The sequence below is a fragment of the Bubalus bubalis genome, chromosome 12 (assembly GCF_019923935.1).
Source record: "Bubalus bubalis isolate 160015118507 breed Murrah chromosome 12, NDDB_SH_1, whole genome shotgun sequence".
Lineage (NCBI taxonomy): Eukaryota > Metazoa > Chordata > Mammalia > Artiodactyla > Bovidae > Bubalus > Bubalus bubalis.
In genome coordinates this window covers 72,276,839-72,298,497 of record NC_059168.1, presented here as the reverse complement: position 1 = coordinate 72,298,497, position 21,659 = coordinate 72,276,839, and the positions used below count along the sequence as shown (strand labels likewise).

Sequence of the window (21,659 nt, the reverse complement as noted above, 5' to 3'; positions counted from 1 at the left end):
CACTTCTGGAGTTTTTACTGCTTATTGCCCCCGGGAAGCAGCCCGAATATTCATTCTTTCATCAAGTGTTCATTAATCACCACGTGCCAGTACTTGAGTGGGTGCCCTGGGATCTTAAAAATAAACAAGCATTGAGAGATTTTACAAAGTTCTCCAGCTGGGGACCCTGACCTAAAGAGCCTAACTCCCTTCTGAGGGGGTAACTAAAAGCCTGACTGCACTTCCGCCCTTGAGTACAAGCCTTGATTGTGAGATTCACCCAGTCTCACTCATTACTTCTAAAAGGGTGCTCATAAAAGGCCGCAGAGCCACCCAGCTCCCACATGAAGACTCCCCTCCTGGTACCGGGCAGAAGATGCCATTTATTCCTAATGCCAGCCATCCCTTATCTTAGATGGAGGTTTTGTCCAATTCAGACACCCTCCTGGGTGGGTGACCCCCTCCTACCCGGAGCCTCTCTCCCTTCCCTCCCCCATCAAGGGACTGGAATCGAGGATCCACTCAGATCCTCAACATTGTGGCCAAGCCAGTCATCCCTAACTCCCCAGAGATTGTGGGGACTTTCATGTATCTAGAATTTTAAATTCTTTTCTATGGTAATCAAAATTTTTTTCTAATTACAGATTTTAAAAATAGAAAAGAAAGGAAGCCCATAATCCAGTCGCCCCCAATACAATGACCATTGCTATTCTAGCTCATTTCTTTCTGGTCTTTTTCATACCTGCTTTTTACATAGTAACTCTTTTGCTTTAAGTGTGAGCATTTTCCATTTGGCCGCATGGTCTTCATGACCATCAATGCCCTGGCCACTCAGTGTTCTGTCAAGTAGATGAATCACAATTTATTTACCTATTGTCAGACCAGTGTTTCTTCCATTTTTTTCCCTAGTATAAATAGTATTGGGATCAATCTCCATATTCACATAGCTTTATTTCATGTTTGGTTTTGTCCCTAAATTAGATTTTTCCCTAGGTCTCTGGATTTTTAGTATTAGTATGCCTTTTCTGTAACACCCCTTCCATTATGGGGATGGAGGGAACTGACCAAGCTATGAAAGTCATTAGTGCATTTACCAACAAGGCTGATTTGGAGACAGAAATATAGACAGGCTTATGTGATTCGAGAAACATGCCCAGATAGTGTTTCTATATTTGTAGCATGCTGGACCATTTTCAAAGCACTTCTGTGTCCATTTGCTCATCTGACCTCACAGCAGCCTGGGGAGTGGGAGGAGAGTGACATACTATGAGGTTACGGGTGGTCACGTGGCAACTCCATCCACTGAGCTACCTCTCTCCTCCATGCTGGGCCAGCATCGGCCAGCCAGCCTCTGGATAATCTGTACCAGGTCTGTACCAGGTGACACTGCCTTTATGTTTTGCCCTGCAGGTGAAAGTGGAAATGGAGACCCTGGTGAGGGAGAAGGGAGTCAACTCATTTCAGATGTTCATGACCTACAAGGACTTGTATATGCTTCGGGACAGCGAGCTGTACCAAGTGTTTCACGCTTGCAAGGATATTGGAGCTATCGCCCGAGTCCATGCTGAAAATGGGGAGCTCGTGGCTGAGGCAAGGCAGTAGAGAATATTGGGCGAGAGGGGGCGGGCACCAATTCTCAGAGGGATTCTTGACCACCTGTGACCCATCCTACAGGGTGCAGATAAGACAAATTCTAAAAGAAATTCTAAAAGAAAGTGTGAGATGTTAACACCCCAGATGATGGATCTTTGCCCCCAAATCCAAACTTTTCTAGCGTCTGTAAAAAAACAAATCTTCCTTTGTAGTTCAAAAGGGTTTCTAAGTCTTGAATGATGATATCTTCATTCTAATATGATATTTAAATTCCATTACCACAAGGAATGCAGAGCATCTCTAAGAAATGAGATGTGACATTAAAATAAGAATAAATAAGAGTCAGCCTTCCACTTTCCTGGACCTCCTCAAAGGAGCAGAGGTATTAGAGAGATCTTCTCACTGGGACCAAGACAGACAAGCCCCTTTTTACTCCTGGATCTTAAGAAGGACACTTGGGGTAAAGGCTAATCTAGGCATTTCTAGAAGCTGGAGATTTAACTAGATTTCCAGTGAGGAAATTCTGATTTTTCAGATCAATAAAGAGTGCATGTCTTTAGTGTCCCAGGCCTGTTGGCTGGTGACTGAACTGTATTTCTAAGAGGAAAAAAATATTTTCAATCATTCTGAAGTGAGTCTCAGGGGAGCCCTGTATTAATCCTGCCCTTTTTAGAAGATGAGGATTACAGAAGTGAGAAAAGCAGCAAGCCTATTGGCATGGGCTGGGCTGAGCATACTTTATAGTCCCTTGGGTTATGTTTTTTGTATCTCTCTCATTCTCTCGATTTTCTTTCTTTTGCTATTATTCAGGGAGCAAAGGAAGCACTAGACTTGGGTATCACAGGCCCAGAAGGCATTGAGATCAGCCGTCCAGAGGAGGTGAGAAAGACGTCTGCATTCTTTGTCAACGTCCTTCCTATAGATTCACAGAATCTTTAGGATGCATGAGACATCTGTGAATACAGGTTGTCTGGTGTTGCTTTCTCCATGGGTGAAATTCCCAACTGGAAGCTTCCCAAGGAGCAGCCTCCTCCATACTACAGCTGGGACTTCACTGGTGGCTCAGATGGTAAATAATCTGCCTGCAATGTGGGAGACCTGGGTTTGATCCCTGGGTCGGGAAGATTCCCCTGGAGAAGGGAATGGCAACTCACTCCAGAATTCTTGCCTGGAGAATTCCATGGACAGAGGAGCCTAGCAGGCTACAGTCCATGGGGTCGCCAAGAGTCGGACAGGAGTGTGCAGCTAATACGACTACCCTACTACACTGCTACTATGCTTCAGCTGACCAGGCCTTGAACGTCCGTGGGGAAGACCACTTTGGAGAAACAGACCCACCTGGGTTGGGTTCTGATTTCAAGGATCTGAGGGAGGCCATGTGAGGATGTGAGGGGTTGCAGTGGCCAAAATTAAACTGGGAGAGAAAAGACAGACTGAAAGAGCCTTCAGATGCTAGAAGAAACTCCAGGCTGTAAGCCAGTGAATCCGCATTTGGGGGCTGAGATCCCTTTGAGTGTCTGAGGAAAACTCGGGACTGTTCCCACTACAAACAAGAGGCACATGTGTGTGCTCTCTCCCTCTTTTCCTATTCATCGCAGAGAATGGTAACCAAGGCCTGCCCCTCCTCTGCCCTCTGATTTTACCCTTGCGTAGTTTTGCAGGATGTTGACACAAATGCCCTCCAGTTCCCATTTTCTGAAGAATTTGACTCTGGAGGATCACATTAGATAAATAATGCATTCTTGCCCTATGGCCCTGTTCAGATATCCCCCACCACTGGTGAGGAGAAAGCTATTTTCTGTTTCTTCAAAGCCTTAGATGCAGAGTGGTGGTTGGATGCCCATGAAGAATTGATGGGGAAGCCTTGAGGAATGAAGAGCTGGAGACAGGATGTGATGGTTCTACCATCTGACAGAAACTAAGCCTGCTTATACTGGGTCAGCCCTGTGTAAGCCTTACTCCTGCCCTGGGTCTGTCCCTGTCTGTCAGAGCCCTTGAATGCAGCTCCAGTCTGGGCACCTCAGAGTTGGTAGAGAAAGACACACCAACTTCAATAAAGACAATGCACTGAGAGTGCCCGTGAGAACAGGGGTGCGTGGGTGATGGGTGCAGGACTGCACTTTGTGGAGTTCTACCAGGAGAGGAGCAAGGCACTGACTGTAGCGCCTAGTAAAAGCAAGAATTACCACCACCATCATCTACTGATTAAAGGGGAGCATCTGGGGAGATTTTGCTCCCCAGGGACATTTGGTGATGTCTAGAGATATTTTGTTAGTCACTCAGTCATGTCCGACTCTTTGCGACCCCATGGGCTTCAGCATGCCATGCTTCCCTGTCCTACACCATCTCCCAGAGCTTGTTCAAACCCATGTCCATTGAGTCGGTGATGCCATCCAACCATCTCGACCTCTGTCATTCCCTTCTCCTCCTGCCTTCACTCTTTCCCAGCATCATGGTCTTTTCCAGTGAGTCGGCTCTTTGCATCAGATGGCCAAAGTACTGGAGCTTCAGATATTTGGGGTTATCCCAACTCAGAGGGAGGATGTTACTGGCATCTAGTAGGTAGAGGAAGGGGCTGCTGCTAAAGAGCCCACAATGTCCATTCAGCCTCCACCACAAAGAATTACCTCACGCAAAATGTCAATAGTGTCAAGGTTCAGAAATCCTGATCTAGGCTAATTTCCAGCTTGAAATCAGTCAGTGTTGCTCCTTTGCTACAGTTCTGAGATGGCTGTGGAGAGAAGGCACCAGAAACCAGGGGAGGTGTTTTTGTTTGCTCTTGTTTTGTTGCCTTTGAATTAAGCCCTGAGTAGCGTCCAGGGAAGACACGTCTGGAACACTAAGTCCTGGGATGTTCTCGAGGTGAACAGAGGTGGCTGGAACTTGGTGCCCCTGCTCAGGGTTTCTTCCCAGGCCAGTGTCTGTGGGTGCAGTTGGCCCCTCCGGCTCTGAGTCAGACATTCCAGCACTTTCTACAGGGTGGGGTATCAGGCAGAGGTAAGCTTGCTTGGGGAGATGATGAAGTTTGTTTTCTTCCTGTCCTCTGTTCCTAACAGCTGGAAGCAGAAGCCACTCACCGAGTTATCACCATTGCAAACAGAGTAAGTAGACCCCAGCTCACTGTCAGCCCATTTTCAACTCTGGGGTCAGAAACCAGCCTGGATGGTGGAGTCCCAATCTGCTCTGGGTGCTAGCACCAGGTCTGGTTCACAGGACCCCAAATGGACATCGTTTGCTAAATGAACATTGTTATTCTCACAGCCATGATAGGAGCGCTCCTTGCCACTGGCTGTCTGTTCCACCCCACTGAACTTACTGACATCTGGTTCATTGCTCAAGTGGAAACAACTCCCAAGGAAGGCGAGGCAAAGTGGGGACCACAGAGCCTCATGGCAACTGGAATCTGTTTCTTCTAGAGGAACAAAAATTTTTACTTAGATAATCACAATTCAGACCTCTAGCTCTGGGCCATTCGTGATTTTTTTCTTGGTACAGTTCAGGGTAAGGGGGCACTGATGCGGTGTTGTGGTGGGAACAAGCAAGAGGCGTGACAAGCTTGATCAAAGACAAGCTTCTGGTCACATGCCAGTCAACCAACCATTCCAACAGACTGTTTAATTATTTAAAACTGGAGTGAGGTTATCAGCCACTCCTTACAGGATGGTTGTGAGCATCAAACAAATGGTGGAAGGAAAAGCACTTTGTACACAGTAGAACTCTGTATCAAGGTCATTTCCCCTCCTGAACTGTCACTAGAGGGTTCCCTTTGCTCAGATAATCCAAACTACCTTCTCTAAAACACTAGTTTTCTAAGTGCAGTCTCTGGACTAGCTGCATCCACATTGTTTGTTAGAAATAGGAACTCAGAAACACAAATGCTCAGGCTGGTCCAGACCCACTGAATCAGAAACTGGGGGTGACGCCCAGCAATCTGTGTTTTAACAAGCCCACCAATGATTTTGATAGGCACTAACACTTGAGAACTTCTCCTCTGGAAAGACTTGGGCTACCTTGAAGGCTGTGAGCAGAGGGTGAAGGGTGTGGTGTTAGGGACACCAGGGGAACACAGAGGCCAGAGGTCCAGTTGGTCTCAGAATTAGTCAGGAAACTTGTACCAAGCACATCAAATGTCAGGCCAGTTCCTAAATTCTCTATCCTCCTAATTTGATAAGAAAAGAAGGCACTAGAATAACATATGGGAAAAGTTTTCCATTAGCCCTTTATAAGTCTAGAAGCTGGACAAGGGCATCATTTTATTGTTATAACAATAATTATGCTAGCAATTACTTCCTGATGGAGACTTACCCAGAGTAAGGAAAGATCTGAACAACAAAAGGGCAATTCCTCCTTTTTTTAGCTCAAACATATTCCCAGAGAAGTGAAACCATGGACCATGGTTGCACAGTTCAGTAGAGGAAAAGTTAATCAGTGTTATAATCCAGGTGTCCATTTGCAAGACTGGTCCTGTCTGATGTAGACTGAACCCTGAACCTCTTATGTAACGCTTCTTCTCTGGGGTAGGGTACATTCTGTCTGCTGATAGAGCAGCCTTCACATGGCAGGCATCATGATTTTAGATATGGGACATAATACACAACTGTATCTAGGTCTTCACATTCATGAACAGGAAAAAATCCCTCATTTTAAGTTGTATATTAGAAAATGTGAGGTTCAGCACTTGATATCTTACCCAGATGCTCCCCCTGTGGGCTCTGGTGCCGGGCACCACCTGTCCCCTCCTTGTTTTGTGGGGTTCCCCTAGCCTGCAGCTGCCAGGCCTGCATTCTGTGCAGAAGACTGTCAGCCTAAGGAGGGTACAGAGCGATACAGGGGGAAGTGCTGGCGCCAGGACTAATCCTGTCTGGTCATCTTGATGCTTGTTACGGGGTTGATGCTCTCTCCTTCCCACCATGTTTCTTGTGTTTAGACTCACTGTCCCATCTATCTGGTCAACGTGTCCAGCATCTCAGCCGGTGATGTTATTGCAGCTGCTAAGATGCAAGGTGAGTTAGCTCTTGTGTGAGGGGTGCCCAGCAGCTTCATGCACTTTCCCTCCTGGCTCCTGAGGCCAGGCCCTGAGACTGCCCTGCCCTTCTCTTTCCTGCTGTCTTCCTGCCCAGGCCTGGGGTCGGCCCCTTAGAATCAGGGTTTTCCTCTGCACATTTGTATGCATAACAGCTTTACAGAAGTGTCTGTCACCTCTCCTCAGATTGATAAAAATTTTCCAAGTTTTTTAATCAACTCATGAATTGGTTTGGTTTTATTTTTTTTGGTCTCTTGGGTTTTCCTAGTGGTTGCCTTGGTAACCAACATAAAATCCTGGATGAGTTCCAGCGGACATTTCAGGGGGAAATACCTATGAAGTCCTTGGAGAAATGACAGTGTCGGAACTGGACATTCCCTTCAGGAACCCAGTGTACCAGCCCTGGGACACCTGTGTGTCTGAGCACCTTGCCACGCCTGAAGGCTTTGTCCATGCTTGTACTCCCGGCCTGGCTCGGGGTGCCAGTGAGGGCCTGATAACAAGTGTAAAAGATCACAGTCACGAACCTGGGGATATAAATTAGGGCCTTCCAGCCCTCCCGCCACACTGCCTTCTGCATCCCGCCTCTTACCTCTCCTCTAGCTAGATCTCCTCCAGGGTCTCACCTGCGCTGTGGACCCAGCCTTCTGCCTCTGTCTCTTGGGACGCGGGAGCACTCTGGCCTTGACCGCAGCTGGGGTCTCCAACGCCCAGCCGAACTCAGGCTAGTCCCTTCCTTTCTGACTTCAGCTCCTTCCCCTGCCCAGTGAGAGACTCCGACCGATGCTTCCCCAGGTTCACTGGCCTCCTGGTGATGGTCGGACTCCCCTCTTCTTGCAGGGAAGGTCGTGCTGGCTGAGACCACCACTGCACACGCCACGCTCACGGGCTTACACTACTACCACCAGGACTGGTCCCACGCAGCCGCCTACGTCACAGTGCCTCCCCTGAGACTGGACACCAACACATCAACCTACCTCATGAGCCTGCTGGCCAAGTAAGGCACCTCAGCTGGACCACGATGCAGCCTTGTGTCACAATTCGGGCCATGCTGGGCATTTGTAGACCTTTAAGGTGATATCGTAGAGGCCCCCAGTCTGACCTAAGTTCGGTTTCCTTGTGTCCAAAGGACGAGTTTTGCTTCTGTTGCCTTCTCCAAAGCTCCTGCCGTGCCATGGTGCTCCTATGACCAGTTGATTGGGAGTGAGAGCTTCTGAGGAGACAAGTAAAGAGCGTATATAAAACTGTGCCGCTAAGTTGCTTTAGTGTCCGACTCTGTGCGACCCCATGGACAGCAGCCCACCAGGCTCCCCCGTCCCTGGGATTCTCCAGGCAAGAACACTGGAGTGGGTTGCCATTTCCTTCTCCAATGCATGAAAGTGAAAAGTGAAAGGGAAGTCACTCAATGGTGTCCGACTTCCAGCGACCCCATGGACTGCAGCCTACCAGGCTCCTCCGTCCATGGGATTTTCCAGGCAAGAGTACTGGAGTGGGGTGCCATTGCCTTCTCCGATATAAAACTGTGAACAGTAGCTATTCAGAATTTCAAAGGACCTTGCTGTCATACACTGAAGACCACTGGGGAGCTGTAGGATATAGACTCTGACTTATCTGAGAATATTTGTGGATCTTTTTCTTTTTTCCTCACCTCCCCCTCTCATTGTTTCCTACTGATTTACTCTCATTGTGTGTCCCTCCCTTCTGTGTTGCTCCCTCCTTTCTTTCCTCTTTTCCTTTTTCTTCCACACCTTCTCCCTCTTTCTCCTTAACCTCTTCCTCCAGACCTTCTTTTCTCCAGTTCCTGTTTTTCCAAAACTGCTTTTCCCATTCAATCTGAATCTAGATAATATGCTTCAATGGATAGTCTGATTTTGGTGGGACACAAACATGGAAAGATTTTGTTTGGTTCCAGTGAGTGAAGTGAAGTTGCACGGTTGTGTCCGACTCTTTGCGACCCCATGGACTGTGGCCTACCAGGCTCTGAGGAGCCTCTCAGTCCGTGGAATTTTCCAGGCAAGAGTACTGGAGTGGGTTGCCATTTCCTTCTCCAGTACTGGCTTGCAAATTCTTGCCTCTAGTAACCCTTCAGTTCAGTTCAGTTGCTCAGACTCTTTGCAACCCCGTGAACTGCAGCATGCCAGGCCTCCCTGTCCATCACCAACTCCCAGAGTTCACTCAAACTCAAGTCCATTGAGTCAGTGATGCCATCCAGCCATCTCATCCTCTGTCGTCCCCTTCTCCTCCTGCCCCCAGTCCCTCCCAGCATCAGGGTTTAGGTAATGGTAAAACCCATTGCTTTTTCTTCCCTTTTGGTTATTAAAGTCCAGTTCAGTTTAAAAGTCAGTCTCCTCTCCTCCCAACTCTAAGCTTGGGGAATTTGGTGGGGATTAGGATTAAAGGGGTGGGGACACTGGTCCATACCCAAGCACAGCCTGTACCCCTGTACTAACTGATGCTGCTTCTTCTCTGGAAGAAAGTGACTGGCTTCTGGGGCCCTCCTTGTGCAGGGTATGTGCCCAGATAAGGGCTCTCTTGAGCCACTCTCATGCCGTCCTCTGACACAGGAGATGGAGTCCAGCTTGACTTCTCCTTTTAAAACAAAAATTATTTCTTTGGCTCTGCTGAGTCTTAGTTGCAGCACTCGGGATCTTTGATCTTCCTTGCAGCATGTGGTATCTTTAGTGAGACCTGGGATCCTGACCAGGGATCAAACCCAGGCCCCCTGCTGTGGAAATGCAACGTTTTAGTCACTGGACCATCAGGGGAGTCCCCATCTTTACCTCCTCTAACCTGCCCCTTCCCAGCTTACCTGTGAACAAGAACCTGGGCCTGCAGCTTAAGCCCCAACACCTTTTGCAGAGTCTGGGCCCAGAGGAAACTCACGCAGCTTTGTCGCTCCTTCTGATGGGATTACAGGCTGCCCCACCCCCATGACCTGACTCTCCTCATTCAGAGGCTCAGGCAGGCCCACCCACCCATCTTCCAAGCAGGTGCCTGCTCCTGTCACCTCTGATCTCCATAGGTGAACTTCTTCAAATGTCTCCTCTTGACTCTGAGGTAGACTAGTTGGGGGAGAGGGAAAGTACCATTCAACTCATGAAAACAGGAAGAAGGGCAAGACCACAGGACCCTCCATTTTACCAAACACCTCAGTCACCCTCCCTGTTTTCTTCTTTTATAGATGTGGGGATGGTGATACACTTCTGCTAGGATGATGGTGGGGAGTGTTGAGGGAAGTGACCAGCCCCAGTTGGAGGTGGCTGTCATTAGATAATGGGGCATTTATCTCATCCATGTCCTTAGTTTTCAGTCTTGGTTGGTTGACTAACATCTGGAAAATTTCCACTCAACATCTTGCTCTCTTAACAACCTAAAGAGCACTGTGCTGCTGCTAAGTCACTTCAGTCGTGTCTGACTCTGTGCGACCCCATAGATGGCAGCCCACCAGGCTCCCCCGTCCCTGGGATTCTCCAGGCAAGAACACTGGAGTGGGTTGCCATTTCCTTCTCCAATGCATGAAAGTGAAAAGTGAAAGTGAAGTCGTTCAGTCATGTCTGACTCTTTGCAACCCCATGGACTGCAGCCCACCAGGCTCCTCTGTCCATGTGATTTTCCAGGCAACAGTACTGGAGTGGGGTGCCATTGCCTTCTCTGAAAGAGCACTATGGGGTTTTCCAAATATGAGTGGAGTGTAAGTGGTAGGGTCCTGGGGCCACGGTGGCCCCTGGAGGGGTAGGATATGCTGTGGCACAGTGGCAGTAATTAAAATCTGTCCCATAAATTGCTAAGATTCTGAGCAGTGACAGCTCTGAGAGTTTTAACCAATTTGAGAGAGTAAAGGGAGAAATGGTAGATCAGCTCTTACTTTTAAAAATGCTTGTTTGGGGGAAAAACCAGCTTCCTTTCACTATTATCAACACAACAAAAACAAACCAGTATCAAGAACCCATGATAATAGTTTTGGCTCCGTTCCAAGGTCAAAGAATCTTTCGAAATACCTCACAAGCAAATTTACAGAAAGAACAAAAAGGTAATGAATTCCCCAACCCACCCAAATTACAGTGCCCAAACCCACACAAATTTAAACAAGCAGAAGAAGAAAAGTATTATTAATTGAATAATTTCAAGTTTTTATTTCTAGCTTATTTTTTCAAATTTATTTAAATTATTCAACTAAATTCTATTCATTTAAATAGAATTATAATTTCATGTGAATAATTATGAGAATAGTTTGAATCCCTTTTTTAATCAGTGCATATTGTAAACTTGTATAATTTTATAGAATTTGGAGCATATTTTTAACATTTTTAGGAATTCATGATTACTGTAATTTTGCTTTTATGACATTTTAGTGATAATTGGTGTTATGCAAAGTACTTGATAGAAAACCCATGCACTAATTAACGTATTTCTATAAGAAAATATGAGCTGCTTTATAATGATCTATTTTAGGATATGATCTCTTCGGGTATATCAGGGTAAAAAGTACAATCTGTAGATGTCAGGATTTGTCCTTTATTTAAAATCTGACTTCTTAAAGAGACCAGAAACTCTTTCATTTGAACTTATATATTTTTAAAGCGGGTTTCCCTGGTGGCTCAGATGGTAAAGAATCTACCTGCAATGTGGGAGACCTGGGTTCGATCCCTGGGTTGGAAGATCCCCTGGAGGAAGGCATGGCAACCCACTCCAGTATTCTTGCCTGGAGAATTCCCATGGGCAGAGGAGCCTGGCGGGCTTCAGTCCATCGGGTCACAAAGAGTCGGATACAACTCAAAGAGTCAAAGCGACTAAGCACAGGACAGCACATTTTTAAAGTACTTAACAAAAGTTAGTGATGTTTTAAAGAGTAGGGATGGGTGTGTCATATCTCCCAGATTCCTGGCAGCACTGGGGGTCCCCAAAAGCCCTTCTGGAATGTGCCCTCCTCATTCACTCCTGCCTAGCGAACACTTACTTGTATGTGGGCCTTTTAAGAAAGTCGAGGGCTCAGTTAGACTTGTCAGTTAAAGCATGGGGTCCATAGGTCCTCAGCCCCTGACTCTAATGAGCATTTTCTGATCTGAACCCCACCCAGGGGTCTGGAGAACGCCTGAGAAAGAGTGAAAACTGAAGATTCTGTTCATCGCTGGCAGGTTCTCTGGGTCTGGGGGAGGTGGGGGTTCTCTGGGAACACTAAAACAAACCCTCTGCTCAGTGGAGGACCCCCTCCTGCAGTCTCTCGGGGGGCCACAGCAGCATCTTTGGCACCAGAAGCTGCCATCCCTGCCATGGAGGAGCTAAGTCATGTCCCTGTGGATTTTGCCAAGAATAGTAGTCATTTGGGGAAAGCCCTGCCAGGCCCCCAGTGGAGGCAGCCCCATGTGCAGCCTAACCCTGAACATCTGAGAGCCTTAAGAATATGCCTCCTCACCAAGCCAAATAATGCCTTCTGTGCAAAGATTCCCCTCTGAGGATGACATTGTGGTTGGCCCACATGCACACACAAGGCTTGGTAACTCCTCCAAGTTAAACTAGACTCCAGGGCCCCTGCTGTGCCATCCCCTCTCCCACCAGGCCCCTCCCTGCCCTCTTAGGGTGTTTCCTCTTCAGGCTGTCCTGGCCTGGGCAATGGAGGCAATCCCTTCCTGCTCCCCCTCACCACCTCTGAGGCCTACAGAGATCTCTGAACGCGGGCCAGCCATCTGCCTGTCTCCTCAGGCAGAGGGTCTGCCACCATGTGAACTCTCACCGACATAAGTCTCCACCCCAAGTTCTGAGCTGGCCCAGGAGCCCCTCAAGAGCCCGGCATGCCTCACCCACCACAGCCTCAGCAACCATCTGAGGACCATGGTCACGGGTGGCAGCGGCGATGACCCACTGTCATTGCTGGCTCATCAAGCCAGGCTGCTCTTCTATCTTGTCCATCCTCGTCCCACAAAGCTTAACACAGAACTTGAGTATTTCACCAAGCACGTGCTTGTTGCCAGCAGGGCCAGGTGGGGGTTGAGCAGGGACATGAGAGGGAGTTTATATATGTTTTGGGGGAAGTAAAACTACCTCCACCCTCTCACTTTAAACTCTTTTAAGTTCAATTTTTCTCTGTTCGTTCTCTTAACTCTTAAAGTCAACATCCCAAAGACTACTCTCGATGTCTTCTATGACCCTGGCATTCTGTGCCATGGTCAGCACATATCCCCATTCTGCAGATGTGTAAACTGAGGTTCTCACAGATTAACTCATTAGAGGTCATACAGCTCTGAAATATCAGAGTGGAGACTGAAACCAGCTTTGCCAGGTTCCCAAGCAAAGGCTTTTCCCCTGTCCTCACCCTCTGGGACCCTGGCCTCCCCTCCCCTTACTAGTCATGTCCTTCTCTTTACCCAGTGATACTTTGAACATTGTGGCGTCAGATCACCGGCCTTTCACCACGAAGCAGAAAGCTATGGGCAAGGAGGACTTCACTAAGATCCCCCACGGTGTGACCGGGGTTCAGGACCGCATGAGCGTCATCTGGGAGAGAGGCGTGGTATGTTCCCAGGACCTCACCCGGCGCTGGGCCACAGAATTTTCACACTTAGGAGGGCTGGGTCAACTACTGCTCCTGTTTCACTCAAAAACAAAACAGAAAAGGTCTTTTTTATTTTCCTGATCAGAAAAGTAAGAAGTCCTAGCATGACAATTTGGAAAATACAGAAAAGTACTAGAAAAAACATAATTCCATACTGAGAAATTATTAATATTTTGGTATATTTCTTCCCAAGCTCTATGCATGCAGCATACATTATTTTAATTACTGGGTTTATCTTTTTTTTCATATAACAGTATTTTGAGTACCTTCCTATATCAGTAAAAGTTCTTTAAAAACATCTTTGTTAATAACTAAACAAGATTTCCTCCCATGGAAGCACCATATTCAGTTACGGCTTCCCTGGTGTTTGGAACTTTCAACTGCTTCAAATTTTTGCACTTAGCAATAACACTGCACAGAATTTCTTTGTTCATGAGTGTATGTCAGCATTTCTAATTGTTTCCTGAGGACAGATTTCTAGAAATGGATTTCTGGGCCAGGGCATGTGAACTTTCTTTAAGGATCTTGGTATCTTTCGTCCAATAGTAAAGACAGAGACTAGGACTTCATTTGAATACCACCTGTTCTGCCCCTGAAAAATAAGTAGTTTGGTCTTGACCTATCAAGATTAGATGCAGTTTTAGGGGATGAGCCTGAAGAAATTTGAAATACACAAGGCTAAGCCACCAGCTCAGGGAAGACCCTGAGGCAGCTCAGGAATCGCTTTTTAAATTTATTTATTTGGCTTTGCCGAGTCTTCGTTGCAGCACGTGGGATCTTTCATTGTGGCTCACAGGTTTCTCTTTAGTTGGGGTGGACAGTCTTATTTGCTCAGCAGCATGTGGGATCTTAGTTCTCCAACCAAGGATCAAACTCATGTCCTGTGCATTGGAAGGCGATTCTTAACACCTAGACCACCAGGGAAGTTCTAGGAATCCCCTTTGAAGAATGTCCATGATGCACTCATGGGTGGGGCTATAAGATGCCTTTCCAGCACAGAATATATGTCCTTTCATGGATCTAGGAAAGCTCCCAATTTATCCATAGTGAGCACATGAGTAGACCTGGTTTTACAAACAGGAGGTAGATTTTCCCCAAGAAAGCCACCATTTGGAAGAAGGGCCCACCCACCACTGTTACTAGAAGGAGAGAGGAGGAAATGAGCACATGGGAACCAAGCCATGCAGATTGTCTCATCTGAGATGATGCCCATGGCATTGTCCTTCTCAGCACCATTATTCGGACCAACTAAAAGCTCACAACAGTGATGGGGTGTGAGGCACACACACAGGACCTTGGTTGACCTGAGCCTTTGGCCATGTTTCAGGTTGGAGGAAAGATGGATGAGAACCGTTTTGTGGCCGTTACCAGTTCCAACGCAGCCAAGATTCTCAACCTGTATCCCCGAAAGGGCCGCATCATCCCTGGAGCTGATGCCGACGTGGTGGTGTGGGACCCCGAAGCCACCAAGTAAAGCCTGCTGGGTGTCTCCAGGGCTGGGGGATGGGGTTTTTAAGGACCTTGGGTTACAGAACTCCAAAGCATCATCTTTGCCCTACTTCTAGCATAGAGCAGGATGTCCCTGAGATGTGTTCAGTTCAACAAATACTTGAGGGTTTGCCATGGTCCAAGCACTAGGGATGCAACAGTGAACGAGGTCTGAAGACTTGCCGCAGGGCAAGCTCCATGTGCACAGCACTTTACAGTTTTTCACAGCTGCATCACATCAGTGATCTCATGTGCTTATCTCACAGCCCTGAGAAGCACTCAAGGCTGGAGTTCTTACTTCCATTTTACTATTGAAAAAACTTGGAAAAGGAAATGGCAACCCACTCTAGTATTTTCACCTGGAGAATTCCATAAACAGAGGAGCCTGGTGGGCGACAGTCCATGGGATCACAAAGAGTCAGACACAATTGAGTATCACTGAAGAAACTAAGAGCAGAGAGTAGAGGGACTCCCCATATCACATAGCTAATAAGAGGCTGAACCAGACAGATGTCCTGACACTCAGTTCCAGACTCTTCCATCACGCCTCTGCTTCCCTCGTTGAGAGTGTGCATTCTCTCGAGCACGCAGCACTTGACACCCACAGCATTTATGAATACAACTTGAGTGAATAAATGAAATGCATCAGGAATTATCAAGCTGCAGGATACAGGGCATCATCTTTACTCAGAGGTTTGACCAGGGGCGATGGGAATTGTTTTCTAATACTAAACTTCATTCAGTCACTCAACAAATATCTGTTAAGTGCTACCATTTGCCAAGCACTTTTCTAGACGCACAAGCTAACAGTGAACAAGACAAAAATGTGCTGGGATTTTGAAGGTAAAAAGTTGAACTGCAGAAAAAGTTCTCCCTGTGCACCACCGCACAGCCCCTTGCCCAGATCCCTGCCTGCTTCTCCATTAGGGCACTTGAGAAGTCAGATTCTGCATCCAGCCTGGGGCTGGTCCCTGTTGCTCCTGTGGGTGTGGCTGTTAGTGATTGCATTGGCAGAAAGCCCCCCAGAGTGGGGGCCAGTATGTTAGTCAGCTAGGGTGCTCCCCTAACAAAAGAGGAGGACGCTTGAACAATAGAAATTCATTTTCTCACAGTCCTGGAGGCTAGAAGTCCAAGATCAAGGTGTCAGCAGGGCTGATTTCATTCTGAGACCCTTGGTTTGTAGAGGTCATCTCTTCCCTGTGTCTCTACATGGCATTGCCTCTGTGTGTGCACTTCTGGCGTCTCGATTTCCTCTTATAAAGACACCCATTTAATTGAATTAGGGCCCACCTGTATGACCTCATTTTACTTTAATTAGTTCTTTAAAGGCCTTATCTCCGAATATAGTCACGTTCTGAGGTACTGGGGACTGGGACTTCAACAGATAACTTTGTGGTGACGTAATTCATTCTAGCCTTTGGGAGTCCTTCCTTTCCACTGAGCGTCATCACCTCTTCCCCTGAGCACCTTCCCTTCCTTTGAGCTGTGACAGCTTTACCTCCTCTCATAGCGTTCTCTCCCGCCACTGCGTTCCCACCAGGACCATCTCCGCCAGCACCCAGGTGCAGGGAGGAGACTTCAACCTGTACGAGAACATGCGTTGCCACGGCGTCCCGCTGGTCACCATCAGCCGAGGCCGGGTCGTGTACGAGAACGGCGTCTTCATGTGTGCTGAGGGCACCGGCAAGTTCTGTCCCCTGCGATCCTTCCCAGACACTGTCTACAAGAAACTGGTCCAGAGAGAAAAGGTATGGTGAGGGAGAGGGGAGAATATATGTGGGAAGGGGTTGAAGACCCCTGCTGGGGACTTCTTATATGACTATTGTAAATCTCAAAGATGTTCTCACTGTTTTTTCCACCAGAATCCTATTGCCTGAATAGTCACTTTGGGAACAATCAAAATAGTAGAAAAGGAGCACCTGTAACAGAGTAAAATTTACTGGGAGGGGTCCCCAAGTCCCTTGGAGCTAGGGACACTATGAGGTGCTCACAGCTACTCCTGACACCCAGGTTTCTTGTGGTCCCTCAGGGCAGGGGGCTCCTGGCTTAGTCAGGGTTATCATATTTGCACTGGAGATCCTCTTTCCCAAAACTCCCCACAATTGCCCTGTGCCTGCTGTGGAGTGGGTGGGCTTTGCTGAGTCTCCAACACTGAAGGGATCAGGGCAGGTCTGAAATAGCTCACTGCCGTGTGAGGGTAGCCTGAGGTCTTATTTTGAGAATTTCACCCAGTCCTTGGATTCCATTAGCACTCTAGGTGTTCAGTGAAGCTTGAGGCTCCTTCCTCATCTCCAGGGATACCGAACGCTCGGGAGAGTTTCACCCAAAGGAACTGGCTCTTCGCTCACTGCTCTGGGATTGACTGTCCAGACTTATCTTTGAGGACTGCCCTGGCCTTCCTGTGTGCCATCGCAGCTGCTGCGCTCGTGCGGCGTGGCAGAAAGGGAAGAACTAAAGAGCCTCTTGATGAAAGTGGAAGAGGAGAGTGAAAAAGTTGGCTTAAAGCTCAACATTCAGAAAACTAAGATTATGGCATCCGGTCCCATCACTTCATGGCAAATAGATGGGGAAACAGTGGCTGACTTTATTTTTCTGGGCTCCAAAATCACTGCAGATGGTGATTGCAGCCATGAAATTAAAAGATGCTTACTCCTTGGAAGGAAAGTTATGACCAACCTAGACAGCATATTAAAAAGCAGAGACAATACTTTGTCAACAAAGGTCCATCTACTCAAGGCTATGGTTTTTCCAGTAGTCATGTATGGATGTGAGAGTTGGACTATAAAGAAAGCTGAGCACAGAAGAATGGATGCTTTTGAACTGTGGTGCTGGAGAAGACTCTTGAGAGTCCCGTGGACTGCAAGGAGATCCAACCAGTCCATCCTAAAGGAGATCAGTCCTGGGTGTTCATTGGAAGGACTGATGTTGAAGCTGAAATTCCAATCCTTTGGCCACCTGATGCAGAGAGCTGACTCACTGGGAAAGACCCTGATGCTGGGAAAGATTGAAGGCAGGAGGAGAAGGGGACGACAGAGGATGAGATGGTTGGATGGCATCACCGACTGGATGGACATGGGTTTGGGTGGACAGGAGTTGGTGATGGACAGGGAGGCATGGCGTGCTACAGTTCATGGGCTCACAACAAGTCAGACACGACTGAGACTGAACTGACTGACTGACTGACTGACTGACCTTCCTGACAACTCCAGGTGCTGGGAACCAGTAGCAGCCCCAGCCTCGTGGTGGAGGACCCAAATCACCAGAAAATAACAAGTCTGACAAACTGAGAGGTGGAAGCATCATGCGGTTTCCCCTCTGGGAGAAAGTACTATCATCATGATTCAAAATGCTGCTGCCTAACTATTTCCAGATTCTGTCCAGAAATGGTGGGTGTTCTTAGAAACACCATGACCAATGGCCTAGGAGCCCTAGCCCCAATCAGGTCTTCTGTTGGGGAGCAGACTTGGACTACGTAAACAAAGCATGACTGTAGTTATCCCAGTATTCAATCTGAAAACAGACTCAGGATCTCTCAGGTAGGTGAAGGGTCCCATCTCCACTATGCTTCTCAGATAGGGACAATGGCAGGAGGCCTCAGCCCCACCTCTGGAAGACATGCCAGAAAGAGATGGAAAAGCGATCCATTCACACACAAGATTATCTGACAGAGGGTGTCAATGATTTAAAATAAGAAAATGGAAAAAAATATCAGTGATGATGTAGAGAAATCGGGACACTCATTCACTGTAAAATCAATGTAAAATGGTGCAGCCACTTTGGAAAACAGTTTGGCAATTCCCAAAAAGTTATAGAGTTGCCAAAATGACTCAGCAATTCCTTTCTTGGTATGGACATACTCAAGAGAAATGAAAACACATGTCTGCAAAAAATCTTATCCATGAATGTTGATAGCAGGATTTTTTCCTTATAGCCAAAAAGTGAGAACAACTCAAATGCCTATCAACTATTGAATAAACAAAATGTGGTGTTAATATAGCCATACAATGGAATGTTATTCGGCCATGAAATGGAATGGAATGCTAATATATGCTATATACAACATGCACGAACCTTAAAAACCTTATGCTAAGTGAAAGAATCCAGTCACAAAAGACCACATATTATATGATTCCATTTGTTGGAAATGTCCAAAAGAAGCAAATCCGCAGACAGAAAATAGACTAGTGGTTGCTTAGGGTTGGTCAGAGAGAATGGGAGTGATTGCTCATGAGTATGGGGATTTTTGAGGGGTGATGAAGATATTTTGAATTTACACAGCGGTGATGGTGGCACAACCTTGTGAATTACACTAAACACAACTATACTTTTAAATGGTGAGTTTTATGGTATGTGAATTATATCTCAATTCAAAAAAAAATATCTGTCAACAGTTCTGGGACTTTCCCAAAAAAGAACATTTTAGTCAGGAAATAGGGTCAAAAGAGGGCAGAGAAAGTGTTCGAAGCCCTTCTAAAAGCCAACCTCACAAAAATGTCAGACAGATACCAGTTTGTGCTGCTCTGAGGGCCAGCCACAGTGAAAGAGCCCAGCTTCTAGGGCTGACATAAATTTAACCCAGAATCCCTTTATCCAAAGCACTTATTGTAATGACAAAGTAAGGTCCTCAAGAAAAAGCCATCTCTATTTCCTATTCTCCAGTATAGCCCTTACATAACAGAACGCAGGGCTTCCCCAATGGCTCAGCAGTAAAGAATCCACCAAAATGCAGGAGATACAAGAGACACGTGTTCGATCTCTGGGTGGAGAAGATCCCCTGGAGGAGGAAATGACAACCCACTTCAGTATTCTTGCCTGGGAAACCTCATGGACAGAGGAGGCTGGCAGGCTACAGTCTATGGGGTCGCAAAGAGTCAGACACAAGTGAGTGACTGACCACACAATAGAATATAGGTATGCAGAAAACCTAAATTCCCCCAAATTATAAATAAGCAGTCCATACAGAGCAGGGTCCTTGGGGAGAAACCAGCCCTGGGGTTGGGACTAGTATCTAAAGCCAGGAAGCCAGGGGCTTCCAAGACCTGCCAAAGTCACTCACCCAGGGTTCACGAGGTCCATACTCCCACCTACACCACCCGGACCCCAAAGTGCAGCCTGGTAAAGGCTAAAACACTCTAGACCAGCTTTGACATTCTGAGGGCTGAGCTCAACTACAGATCTGTTGGAGAATACAAAGGAATATGTAAAAGCTGAGGAGCATTCCAGAAATCACCCATATCTATTGTTTCTCTCAACAAGGTTTTCAAAAAGCATTGAGCAGCAAGGAGATTGAGGTTCTGTCTCTGATGAGTGCCTGGGGTATAGATTATATATGCTGCTCATTCAGACCTTATGCACACACCCCAACACACTTCCTCTCACAATACCACCCTTTAAAATGATAAAGCCCCATTAATGACCTCTGCAATAATAACAACTGCTGGTACTTTTGTGTCACTCACCATGTGCCAGAGCTTTACGTGTTCTATTTCATTTGATCTCATAACAACTCTGTAGTCTTACAAGTGAGAAAACAGGCACAGAGAGTTTATGTAACTTGCATAAGGTCACACAGCTTCCAAGTAACAGAACTGGGAGTGAAACATAGGCAGTCTGGTTGCAGAATATAGGTTCTTAATTCCACTGCCTTTGTGAGTAAAAAATTAACTACTATTGCTAGTGAGGGATTCTAATCTTCAAATCAACTGTATTTAGCCTCTATTCCCACAAAGTTGTCAGATCAATCCCAGTAAAAGCTCCAGTATTTTGTCCACCTGATGCGAAGAGCCGACTCATTGGAAAAGACCCTGATGCTGGGAAAGACTGAAGGCAAAAGGAGAAGGGGGAGACAGAGGATGAGATGGTTAGACAGCACCACCAACTCAATGGAAATGAATCTGAGCAAACTCCAGGAGAGAGCAGAGGACAGGAAAGCCTGGTGTGCTGCAGTCTATGGAGTTGCAAATAGTCAGACATGATTTAGTGATTAAACAACAACAGCTTGAGAGCCTGGCCAGTGAAGGGATCACTGCTCCACGTGAGGGATGCTCTCTAAAGCTGAATATTTCCGAAGCCTACCTGCTGCCTTGGAAAGCATTCCACCAGTGTCAAGGGGGAGCCAGTGGATATCTCCTTTATGCACATACCTGCACATGCTCACACATATGCCCTGTTTAGGAAGTACAAGAGGATTCTTTACCCTTGGGCTCAAGATGTAGGAAGGCTTTGTCACGTGCAATAATTTGGGTTCTGAACAGAGATGGCAGACTCTCACCAGCCATCGGGGAAGCTCTGGTGGTAGTGGTGGTGTCTTGGCCCTGATGGTTGAGGGTGTCCGTGCTCTGATGGTATCATCTTTTCCCTTTTTCTCTTTCTCTGCCATCACTAGACCTTAAAGGTGAGGGGAGTGGACCGCACGCCCTACCTGGGGGATGTAGCTGTCATTGTGCATCCTGGGAAAAAAGAGATGGGAACGCCACTGGCAGACACTCCAACCCGGCCTGTCACCCGACACGGGGGCATGAGGGACCTTCATGAATCCAGTTTCAGCCTTTCTGGTAAGAGCAAGGGCCACTTGGCCTGGCACTTGTGTCTCCACCTCAGTGGGGTGTAGGGAGACAGGCAGAGGGGTCAGGAGTCCCACTCAGGCAGTGGGGCTTACTCCACCTCCTCCCTCCGTCTCCCATCCCCTGCCCGGTGATGAGTCCTGGGTCCCCCTATTGCTGCTGCTGCTGCTAAGTGGCTTCAGTCGTGTCCAACTCTGTGCGACCCCATAGACGGAAGCCCACCAGGCTCCCCCGTCCCTGGGATTCTCCAGGCAAGAATACTGGAGTGGGTTGCCATTTCCTTCTCCAATGCATGAAAGTGAAAAGGGAAAGGGAAGTCGCTCAGTCATGTCCGACTCTTAGTGACCCCATGGACTGCAGCCCACCAGGCTCCACTGTCCATGGGATTTTCCAGGCAAGAGTACTGGAGTGGGGTGCCATTGCCTTCTCCGGGGTCCCCTGTTAGAGACACAAATACTGGGGA

General features: G+C 47.3%; 1 protein-coding gene across 1 annotated transcript in view; it reads left to right on the top strand.

The window, feature by feature from the left end:
• The window catches only part of DPYSL5 (dihydropyrimidinase like 5), an 89,418-nt gene that overhangs the window by 63,118 nt on the left and 4,641 nt on the right, over positions 1 to 21,659 (top strand). Inside the window, exons 4-12 of the mRNA XM_006046210.3 lie at positions 1,390 to 1,569; positions 2,383 to 2,451; positions 4,629 to 4,673; positions 6,500 to 6,575; positions 7,436 to 7,592; positions 12,962 to 13,103; positions 14,473 to 14,615; positions 16,174 to 16,381; positions 21,019 to 21,187. Coding sequence (XP_006046272.1) covers positions 1,390 to 1,569; positions 2,383 to 2,451; positions 4,629 to 4,673; positions 6,500 to 6,575; positions 7,436 to 7,592; positions 12,962 to 13,103; positions 14,473 to 14,615; positions 16,174 to 16,381; positions 21,019 to 21,187 — 1,189 coding nt within the window. The remainder of the gene's footprint in view (positions 1 to 1,389; positions 1,570 to 2,382; positions 2,452 to 4,628; positions 4,674 to 6,499; positions 6,576 to 7,435; positions 7,593 to 12,961; positions 13,104 to 14,472; positions 14,616 to 16,173; positions 16,382 to 21,018; positions 21,188 to 21,659) is intronic.